Raw genomic sequence first — 10542 nt, forward strand, 5'->3', positions numbered from 1 at the left:
GGGCCAGAGGAGGCCACGAAGATGCTCGGGGGGCTGGAGCACCCCCCTGTGAGGACAGGCTGAGAGAGTTGGGGGGGTTCAGCTGGAGAAGAGAAGGCTCCGGGGAGACCTTAGAGCGGCCTCCCAGGACTGAAAGGGGCTACAGGAAAGGGGGGAGGGACTCTTGATCAGGGGGGAGGGATAGGACGAGGGGGAACGGTTTTAAACTGAAAGAGGGGAGATTTAGGTTAGATGTAAGGAAGAAATTCTTCCCTGTGAGGGGGGTGAGGCCCTGGCACAGGTTGTGCAGAGAAGCTGTGGCTGCCCCCTCCCTGGAAGGGTTCAAGGCCATGTTGGACGGGGTTTTGGGCAACCTGGGCTAGTGGAAGGTGTCCCTGCCCAGGGCAGGGAGTGGGACTGGATGATCTTGAAAGTCCCTTCCCACCCAAACCAGTCTGTGGCTCTGTGAAGCCTTGCTGGAGCATTAACCACGTTCATCAGGATTCAGGCTATGGAGCAGGATGATCTGAGATGCAGGTGGCTATGGGTGGGATGGATTTCTGCTCCAAGTGCCTGGAGAGAGTCGAGAGATTTTAGGATGTGCATCCTGACACCGTCAGCATTGTGCTTTGCCTGGTTGTGTCTTACCCTGATCCTCTTTGGAGGGCCTCCTCCAAACAACCTCCTCCTGATGGTGTTGATGCCATCACTTGTGCCCCCATCATCATCTTCTTACCCTGGTGCCCTATTTTTCCCCCCGACACCTGCTGTCTTGTCCCCGGGGAGAGCTGTGCTCTCCTGGCTCTGCTCCCCCATTTCTCTGCTACCCTCCTCAACACTTCTGGGTGCTTTTTAAGGCTCTTTGGAGGAAAGTCTTTTAGTCTCTTCCTATTTTCTTCATCCTCAGTCCAGCTTGGGTCCCTCTTTCTATTGTGCTGTGGTTCCTGCATCCCCTCATGCCCATGTTGATGTCCATGCACATGCTGGTGTGGACTATGGCACAGAATCCTAGAGCAGAACAATATTCTTTGTATTATTCTTTGTTTATTCAAATACAATATACCTAACAAACCAGTATTTTATTTGCTGCAGTTTTACCCAGCTCCTACCAGTCTGCTGATGGTCGACCTCAGGATTCCTGTTGCCATCATCTGTACTAGCTGCATTCATCTTACCACCTTCTTGAGCCTGTGGATTCTTCTCCCTTCTTGGGTGTAACAAGCTCTTCTGCTGTCCTCAGGTCCTCTCCCATCTGACTTTTGAGGGTTTCCAACTCATGTCTCACCAGTCTGTGTGACCATGGTGGACCCTGCCACCCCAACGCTGATACCATGTCTTTTTTCACATGGTCCCTTTTGATGTGGCCGTTCGCTGTTACACCTGGGTATGATGGAGACTTCTGAGCATGGCTGCTGTGTTCACAGGGAGGTCTGAATCCCCCCCCTGGGATTTCTATTAATGTTGGCACCACATCCCACACCCATGGGACCCCCAGCTCCTTGGTTGGACACTCATCTTCCAAGGCTTACCAGGATCAGAGGGGGCCTCCTTAGCCCAGATTGGAGACGATCAAGTCAGGGAGGACCTCCTTGGCCCAGGAGGAATGGACACTTGGCCCCTCTGGGAGCCTGGTTCTAAATTTTGGTGCCATCATGTCTCTCAGGCTGCACAAAGACAGGAGATGAATCGGTGCTGCTTCCTCCTTAGGGCTGGAGAAGAATAAACCCTCTGGTTCTTCTTCTGGCCCTGAGGACCTGACGTTTGGCTGTTGCCTGCTCCATGGATAGACTGAGGGGTCATCTGGCCTCTGCGTAGACCTCGACACATGTCCAGCTGCCTCCATGCTTCCTCACTGTGCCAGCCAACTCCTCATCTCCAAGCACATGGTTGAAATTTGGCTCCAGCTTCCTGCTCTGGGACCAGAACATTACTTCTGTACGCCCCAGGGGGGCATGGGCTGAGCCCGGGGTGTGTGACTGGGTGCAAGGGGTCGATAGTGCTGGAGGGCCAAAGGAGCCCAAATCTGCTCCAGTCCCACCAGGCTGGGGTTGTTTGGAGCACTGGGGTAAAACAGACCCATCCCCCTGATGCACATGCTGTCTCCCACTCTAATTTCCCCCCCAGTCCTTTTCCCCTTCCCAGTGTGACACTGGGATGCCCCCTCCCCCTCTAAAAAAAAAACCACACACAAGACACTGCACAGATCATGAGAAAACGAAAGAAATGCCAAGGCAGTTTATTTACAACTGTTGTATACAAAAAAAGGACAGCTCGTGCCACAGCTAGAACAGCCCCCTCCGTCTCCTTCGCCCGCCATCCTCTCCCATGATCCCCCCGCAGAGCGGGTCCCCCCCCGGGGCTTCAGGGTGCGGGCGAGCATCTTGCGGCACAGGTAAAGAGACGTGGTTCCCTCCAGACCTGAATTGGAGCTTCAAAGCCTTATCTGGCCATAGTGGAGACCAAACCCTCTGTTAGCATCAGGGTTGGAGGCTGATGAGGGGCATGGCAGCACTGGGACCACTGCCTGTTGGCAACTGGGAGAGGAGGGGACATACCCACCTCGCCCCCAGCAGAGAGCAGACTCTCCTTCTTCTCCCACTGGAAGGGATCTCACTGCAAGCTCTCTGCTTCCCTCACCCTCCCTGGAGCCAACCATCACCCAGGAGATGCACAGCAGCTCCCGCAAAGCACCTCCTGGGCTGGTCATGAGCTGTTGGTGGGTCCCAAACTGGGCCCTCTCCTGCTCTGGGGTCACCAGGAGGTGCCATCACCATCCCCAGGGGCTCCCTAGGGCCGTTGTCTTCTCCTGCTCTCCAGAGAGGCATCTTCATCCCACCTCTGGCTCTCCAGCCTTGGCTCCCCCAGCTCCTCTTTCCCTCTTGTTTTTCCCCGTCCCTCCCACCACGGTTTCCACAGCCCTGCCCCATTTTCCTCTCCTGCTTTTTCCCTCCATGGGGCTGATCTCCCTTTTCGAATAAACATCTGAGCTGCCACCTTTAAAAGCCGATGACTTTCCAGCTGTTCCACAGCAGAAAAGGGGATTTCATCCAAGAGTTCCCACAAAGATGATTCTCAGGAGGTTCTTACAAAAAAAGCAGCTCTTTGGGAAGTCACAAGGCTTTTCAGCTTCACCCTTGAAAAGGATCAGCAGCATCTCCTACAGCTGGATAAGCCATTGGAGCAAGTGAGCCTCACTCTCTGACCACTTCCAATGGGGGGATCTCTTCTCCCCCTTCCCCAAAATGGTTCTGTAAGGTCTATTGGCAAATAACACCCACTCCGGGCAAGAGGCCCTGAGTCCAGGCAGGAAAAAAGGAGGGAGGGACACCAAGAGATGCTGCTGCCCACCAATGGGGTGGGATGGTGGAGAAGAAAGAAGTCAGAGGGATGCCCACCTGCCCACCCTGCCTGCCCAGCACTAAATTAAAGTCACACACGACGCACATTTCCCCCCCCCCCATTCCCTCCCCACCTGCTCCGTCCCCCCCTGGCTTTTCCCTGGGGGGGGCCACCTCCTCCGCTTTGCCAGCCCTTGGCTGTCTCCTCCGGACCTGGTTGACGGGTGGTGCATGAGACCCACCAAGGAGATGGGCATCCCGAAGCCGGCACCCTCCCGCCCACCCTCCCTCCTTTCTCCTCCCTCCCCACCCTCCCCGAAACGAATAGGATGGCTTCACTTGTCAACTCTTTACATTCACGAACAAAGAAAGCAGAGGAACGTCCACCCTTCCACCATCCGACCTTGCGCTGCGGCAGCCTCCGCCACCTCCCCGGAGCTGTCAGTCCAACCATTGCCTCTTTACCTGGAGGCTTCTTCCTTGAGCTCCTTGTTTTTCCTCACTTCTTCCGCGTGTTTGTCCTGTGGGAGGGGGGGGAGGAGGGAAGGAGGAGGGGGGGACACGCGTTAGCTGGACGGACTTCGGGGTCCCCACGGGCAGGCCAGCGGCTTCGGAGGGGTTCGAAGGCACGAGAGCGTTTGCGAGGTTCATCCCCTGAGGGACACCACCGATGGGTCAACAGCGTCCTCTCCTCCCCTGGGGTGTTTTAAGGACTGTGGAGGCACTCAGGGACAGATTGTCCTCGCCCTCTAGCTAGGAGGTAGACGTCAACCAGACGGGATGGACCGGGAGCCCCAAGGAGATGGGGTTAGCTCGGATTGTCCTTCATTATCTCGTGCTCTCTGCCTCTGACTCAAGGCTAGCTGAGGCGTTTGGAGAAGGGCACTGGGCGAGCTCCTTGCAGAAGGGATGTTTTGGAGGGAGCTGGAGGTGGTGAGGGTGGGACCTTCCGTGCTGAGGTTGGGAACAGACCTGCTTCGGGGAGAGAGAAGAGGTCTGCACAGGCTGGCAGGGTGGAAGCATCTCCTAGCATGGCAGCACGGACCCCTCCAGCTCCGCCGGGGAGCTGACGGCTCCACGGCCTCTGGGGAAGGCACTGGGGGAAGATCTGCCACCCGGGAGGTGGGAAAATTGCAAGCAGTGGGTCAAGGCTGTCAGGGTGGGATGTGGGGAAAGCAAAGGCTTTGCATGTCTGTGGACAAGATATGGGTCCCAGCTCTCCACCCGCCGACCGCTCGTGAGCCTACGGACGCATTGGGCTCCGTGGGTCCCCAGGCAGGACCCCCCCACCCCGGGTGGGATGTTGCGTTTGGGTATTGCTGCAGGGTGGGAAGGGAAGAGGGGGCTCCCACTTTGGTGGTGTCCCCAGGGGGTAATGCCACCCCAAGAGCCATGCAGGGTGCCCAAGTGCCCTGTGACACCCTCCTGGTCCGATGTCCCAGCATGTCCCTCCACCCTCCTCACCAGGGCCTCACCTTCTCCTGCAAGCGCTCCAGCATGGCTGCTAAATGGGCCTCGCGGTTCTCCTTGTTGGACTCCATCTTCTGTGCCAGCTTCTCTTTGGCCATTTTGATGAAGTTGTTGTTCTCCTCGATGGCCTTCTGGATGACCTCCCGCTCGTGCTCCCGCTTCTCTGCCAGATGCTTCAGCAGCTCAGCCTCTTGGTACTGCACAGGCAAAGCAGACACGATGGCCATGGGTACCATGAGTCCCTTCCCATCGTGGCCAAAACCACCCTCTCCAAACTCAGTGACACCCCCAAAAGTGGGTGTACCTTGCTGAGCGAGCACCCTCAGTGCAAGGTTGCGCGTCCCCATGGTGCGCGAGCCACCGGACCCACCTTTCTCCTCTCCTCCGCTGCCTCCAGCTTCTTCTGGATCTCCTCCAGGGACGGGTCACGCCGCCGGGGCAGGGAGGCGTTGAACTCGGGGATGCCGTCGAACGAGGGGGGCTTCAGGATGACCTCGAAGGACTGCCCCGAGGTGCGTTTGTTGAGCTCGATGACTTCCATGTCGGAGATGACACACCAGGTGAGGTCTACAGTGTCTGCTGGGAGAGGGGCATGGGCTGACCGCCGGCACAGGTGCGTCCCGCCCCTTTGAGCAAACCATCCTGGGGTCCCACACCTGCAGCCCCCCAAGTGGGCCACAACCTTCCTTAATCTCCATGGGTTTCACCCAAATCCTCACACCCCGAATTCACCCCTGTGGTTCGACCTTGGGGTGGGGGACTCCAAGACCCCCATCAAAGGGGCTGACCTGGGAATATTTGGATGAGCTGAGGGGCTGGGGATCCCGTTGAGGGAGAGGCGACCGAGCAGGCCAGAGCTCAGTCCTCCTTTGGGGACTGGGAATGGGACCATGAAGACCCTTTCTAGCGGCAAAGTGCCCCCCAAGGGTAGCTAGAAGGAGCCCCCCACGGCTGGGCAACCTCCTCCATCGCCGCCGTTGCCTCTGGACTCGCTGACATGAATCAGTCTGAATCACCCGGCACCGTCTGTCTAAAAATACCGAGCCCACGCCCGGCGCTTCGTGAAGCGGAGCCGCGGCAGAGGGGGGCTGTGGGGCTGCCTGAGCTCCCCCCTAAACCCCAACCCAGCCCTCTGCTTCCAGCCAGTGCCAGCACACTGCGGAGCCACCTCTCTCGGTTTGAGGGTCACCCCGCTCATGCCAAGGGGGGATCTGCAGCCCCCGCAGTTCATGCACCCCTTGACCGTGGGTGGGCAGCAGGCTCCTACCTTCATATGTGTACGCCGGCTTGTTCAGGGGGTCCGAGAGGAAACAGGAGCAAAAGAGGGAGACAAGAGGCAGCTCCTTCATCTTCTCTTTGTAAGCTGGGAAGAGATGGTGGGATTGGGGTCAGAGGGGTGGGGGCGGTCCTGCCAGGCATCCGCGATGGAGCTGCCACGTGCCGGGGAAGGGCTGGGATGGGGAGGGTGGCTGGCACTGAAGTTTGCCCAGATATTGTGAGCAGGGTGATCTCGGTGGGGGAAGAAAGGCATGAAAAGGGGAAACTGAGGCACGCAGCGCTGAGGTGCTTTATGCCACCCATGACCTGTCATCACTGGGATGTCGTGAGCATCCCGGGGCAGGGGTTAGCCCCAGGCAGAGCCATCCCTGGGGTGGTTTGGATGGGGCTCCGCTCAAACGAGGGGTACCCCAGCGTGGGGTAGGTGCCAGGGTTGGGTACACAGGGCTGGGCAAGCCGTGCTGTCCCCCCATGTGGCCCCATGATGGTGCCGTACCAGCCAGCGTCATGGCGTGGAGATCTTCGGGCGTCTGCAGCAAGAGTGTTCCTGGGGCCTGGGGGAGGAAAGAGCCCGGATCAGGATGGGGTGTCCCAGGGGCTGGGGACATCACCTGGCCATGCCTGGCCCCCGCGGGGTCACGTGGACACTGGGGAGGCTGGGGGGGCACACACTGGGGTGGTGTGATGGGTATGCACTGGTGAGATGGGCACAGACTGGTGTGTGATGGGCACAGACTGGTGTGATGGGCATCCACTGGTGTGTCAGGCACACACTGGTGTGGTGTGATGGGCACACACTGGTGTGGTGTATGGGCATGCACCGGCAAGATGGGCACACACTGGTGTGATGGGCACACACTGGTGAGATGGGCACACACTGGTGTGACAGGGACACGCTGGTGTGGTGTGAGGGGCACAAATTGGTGTGATGGGCACCCACTGGTGTGTGATGGGTGCACACTAGTGTGACATGATGGGCACAAATTGGTGTGGTGGGCACACAGTGGTGTGTGATGGGCACAGACTGGTGTGATGGACACACACTGGTGTGTGATGGGCACAGACTGGTGTGATGGACACACACTGGTGTGTGATGAGCACAGACTGGTGTGTGATGGGCATGCACTGCTGTGTGACAGGCAGGCACTGGTGTGTGATGGGCACAGACTGGTGTGTGACGGGCAGGACCTGGGCCGATGGCAGCAGGCGGGGGGCTATGCCTGGCACACACACAGCCCTTCCCACTCTGGGCTGCCCCACTTCTGCACGACCCACACGTGTGCCGGGAGCAGCATGCACACGCACGCACATGCGTGCACACACCTACACGCACACACAGGCCCCCCCCCCCCCCCCAGAGGAGTGTAACCCCTTTGCAACCCAAGCCCACCCCTGCTGCCACCCCCACTCGTGTCTAGAGACCCCCAGTCCTCAGCTTGCCCCTTGCCAGCCGACACACCGGGACCCTCCCCTGCATCCCCCTGGGACCCTCTGTGGGGGTTCCCGTGGCTGCGGCTCAGACGTGGGGGCACCCCTGGGACCCCCCCCACCCATCGCCAGGGTGCAGAGCCTCGGGGTGGGCGCAGGACCTGGCACGGGGGCAGCAGCACCCAGAGGCTCATTAAAACCCGGATAAACCGGGACTATCCCCCTTTCCCAGGGATTCTGGGGACACAAACGGGTGTCGGTGGCATCAGAGGGGTTTCCCGACGGAAATGTCCTTCCCAGCTGTGCCAGAGCAGGGGCTGGGTTTGGTTTTTGGGATTGTTCATGGGTTTTGTTCCTATGGGGGGAAAAAAATCCCTCCCTTCTTTAAAATAGGGAGAGTTATATCCTTGCAGCCCCCCCAGGGAAGGGGCAATGCACCCCACAGGCACCCCAGGGCTGTCAGGGCACTGCCAGCTCCCCCAGACCCAGCTCGACCTAGGGGGGGGCTCCCCAAAAAATCCTGACCCCTCATCCCCCATCCTGCTGGGATCTGACACAGGGATCACACAAATAACCTGCCCCCGCTGCTGCCAGGGGGGAACAGGGAAAAAATGTGGGGCCACCTTCCCCAGAGATGCTCCCCTCTTTTTTTTAGGTGACCCCCAGAACCAGAGCTGGTCGGGTTTGGGGGTTACCCGGGGATGTACCCCCACCCAAAGGCTTTCCCCCTCGCCTGGCTGAGGGGTTTTGCCCTCGGCGGCTCTTGCCAAGCGCGGTGCCAAGGCAGGGTGGGGATGCTCTGATGGCTCGTGTGCCGACACGAGGCTGTGCCAGGAGCTTGGAGAGCCCAGCTCAAAGCTGCCTGTGTGCGAACAGGCAGCTGAAAGCATTTGCTTTCCTCCCACCCCCTCCCTGTTCCTTGCCTTGACACCCTAAATTTTCATTTTCCCTGCATTTGCAGAGGAAGGGGGGACCTGGATATATTTTATACTACAGAAACCCTTCTCCCAGACCTCACGTGGCGTTCACGCCCCAGCTGGAGGATAAAATGGAGAAATCCCCCATCAGACCCAAAATGGGGGGGAAGATGAGGTCCATCTTCCACCCGGGGGTGCTGCCGGCTGGGGCGGAGGTGGGTGGTGGGCTGCCAGCCCCCCTCCTCCTCGCTGGATGAAGATGCTGTTCAAGGTGTTGGGGGGCTCCTCCAAGAGGGAAACCCCTCCCTGCTGAGCTCCCTTCCCTCTCTGCTTCCTAACCCCGGTGCCCCCCAACCCAGCCCATGGGGAGAGGGGTCGGGTTGGGGCCCTGCCACTGCTGTCACCCCTAGGCTGAAATCTGTCACCCCCAGGCTAAAACCTGTCCCCCCCAAGCTAAAATCTGTCCCCCCAAGGCTAAAACCTCGCTCAAACCCCCAGCGCAGGGAGGCTGCGGGTGCGACCCGGTGAGGCACACGTGGCAGGGGGGGGGGCGGCCGATTCGGCCCCCAAAGGGCTGCAACCCGCTTTCACGCCCTCATCTCCACTGTAGATCCCCTGAGATGGTGGGGACCGCCCCCCCCCGCTCCCCATCTCCCATCTCCTTCCCTGGAAGAAGCACCCAGGGATGGAGGGAGGGGATGGAGGCATGGAGGGGGGGCCCCGCTCCCTCCCTCGAAGCTTGCGAAGCGATGGATGCTGTCCCCCCCTCTTCTCCGGGGGAGAGGCAGGATGGCAGCCGCCTCCTCCCTTCCCCCCCCTCGTTTTTCCCCCCTCCCTGGAATAAATATTTCAGCGTTTGCTGAGAGTAGGTCACCTCCGCCAGCATCCTGCACCATCAATAATTCAGCCTGGTCCTGCCCCCCCGGCGGGGGCTCCGCGCCCCTGCGCCCACATTTTGGGGGTGGGGGAGTGGGGGTGGCGAAGCGACGCACCCCCCCTGGGTGTCCTGAGGATGCTGAGGGTGCTGAACCCCTCCCCGGGATGCTGGGGCGAGGCGAGACAGAGGATGCTGAGCCCCATCCCTGCACCCCCCGCACCGTGGGCGTGGGTAGCTCCGTGCCTGCTCGGGGGGGATCGGGGGGGGACAGGGGTAGAACCCCAAAAGGTTGGGCTGGGGGCTGCCCCGGCGAGAAGGATGCTGGAGGGGTGGGGAGGGGGACAAAGAGGGGTGTCGCGGCCAGAAAGCAACATCCAGTGACCCCCTGGAAAAATTTCCTCCCCCCCCCAACCCCTCCCGAAAAACTTTTCAACCCTTCGCCTTCCAAAAAACATCCCCCACCCCCCCCGCTCCCCAATTAACCAAACCCCCCCCGCTCCAGGCGACACTCACCCCACCGCCGGCGCTTGGGCTGCTTCTCCACGCTCTCCGGGCTCATTTAACGCGGGTGCGGGGGGTTTGCGCGGAGCATCCCACCCGGGGGGCCCCCAGCGTCGTCCCCCCCCCCATGACATCACCTCCCCGGCCGGCGATTGGAGCAGCCCAGCCACCGCCGCCGATTGGCCCAGGGACTGTACGAACCGGGTACCAGCCCGGTGACATCACGCCGAGCAGCTATTTTTGGGCTGGGCCTGGGAAAAAAAAAAAAAAAAAAAAAAAAAAGGAGGGGGGAGAATTACCAAAAAAAAAACCAACCCCACATTAAAAAGATGGGGAAAAGCGAAGGGGGGGATGGAGGCGACGGGGGGGGGGGGGCGGCGAGGGGCAGAATTAGGCCCGAAAAAGGGGGTTTTGGGGGGTTCTAGGGTGGGGGGTGATGGATTGAAAGGGCTGAGCGCATGGTGGAAAGCAAGCTTGGGCTCTGCCAGTGCAGGACAAAGCTGGAGAGTAACAAAGTGACAAAGAAGGGGACTCAGAGGGTTTAATGGGACCCTGGTGGCATCTCCAATGGGGCCAAACCGCCCCTCTCCCCTCCACGCCGACACGGGGTATGGGGTGTCCTCTGCACTCCGGGGAGCAATGGGGTGTCCCCTCCGTCCTCCCAGGGCCGCGATGTGGCACAAGCCCGGCGTGACCCATTCCCAGCCCCAAAGGCACGTGGGGACTCATTATCCTCCTTCCTCAGGCACCGCGG

At 59.9% G+C, this 10542-nt stretch overlaps 1 protein-coding gene across 4 annotated transcripts; it reads right to left on the minus strand.

Moving 5' to 3' along the window:
- Positions 1 to 3651: 3651 nt before the first annotated feature.
- On the minus strand, positions 3652 to 9906 carry STMN4 (stathmin 4). 4 transcript variants are annotated; one of them, XM_074820858.1, is made up of 6 exons: positions 9801 to 9905; positions 6562 to 6619; positions 6055 to 6150; positions 5158 to 5366; positions 4793 to 4984; positions 3652 to 3838 (listed from the first exon to the last, which is right to left on the minus strand). In XM_074820858.1, exons 2-6 carry the CDS (start codon positions 6572 to 6574, stop codon positions 3779 to 3781), a joined length of 570 nt encoding a protein of 189 aa, XP_074676959.1. In that variant the 5' UTR covers positions 6575 to 6619; positions 9801 to 9905; the 3' UTR covers positions 3652 to 3778. The 4 variants fall into 4 exon arrangements, with proteins under 4 accessions (XP_074676959.1, XP_074676960.1, XP_074676957.1 ...); XM_074820859.1 differs by having other exon boundaries at positions 5158 to 5363; positions 9801 to 9904; XM_074820856.1 differs by lacking the exon at positions 3652 to 3838 and adding an exon at positions 3849 to 4289 and having other exon boundaries at positions 9801 to 9906.
- Positions 9907 to 10542: the final 636 nt, after the last annotated feature.

The sequence above is a fragment of the Strix aluco genome, chromosome 3 (assembly GCF_031877795.1).
Source record: "Strix aluco isolate bStrAlu1 chromosome 3, bStrAlu1.hap1, whole genome shotgun sequence".
Lineage (NCBI taxonomy): Eukaryota > Metazoa > Chordata > Aves > Strigiformes > Strigidae > Strix > Strix aluco.

Bases quoted from the DNA above. Each gene is read 5' to 3' on its own strand.
- STMN4 (XM_074820856.1), bottom strand. The intron at 5,367-6,054 runs GTAGGAGCCTGC...CCCCTCTCCCAG, and splicing joins GCCGGCGTACACATATGAAG to CAGACACTGTAGACCTCACC. The intron at 4,985-5,157 runs GTGGGTCCGGTG...TTGCCTGTGCAG, and splicing joins CAGCGGAGGAGAGGAGAAAG to TACCAAGAGGCTGAGCTGCT.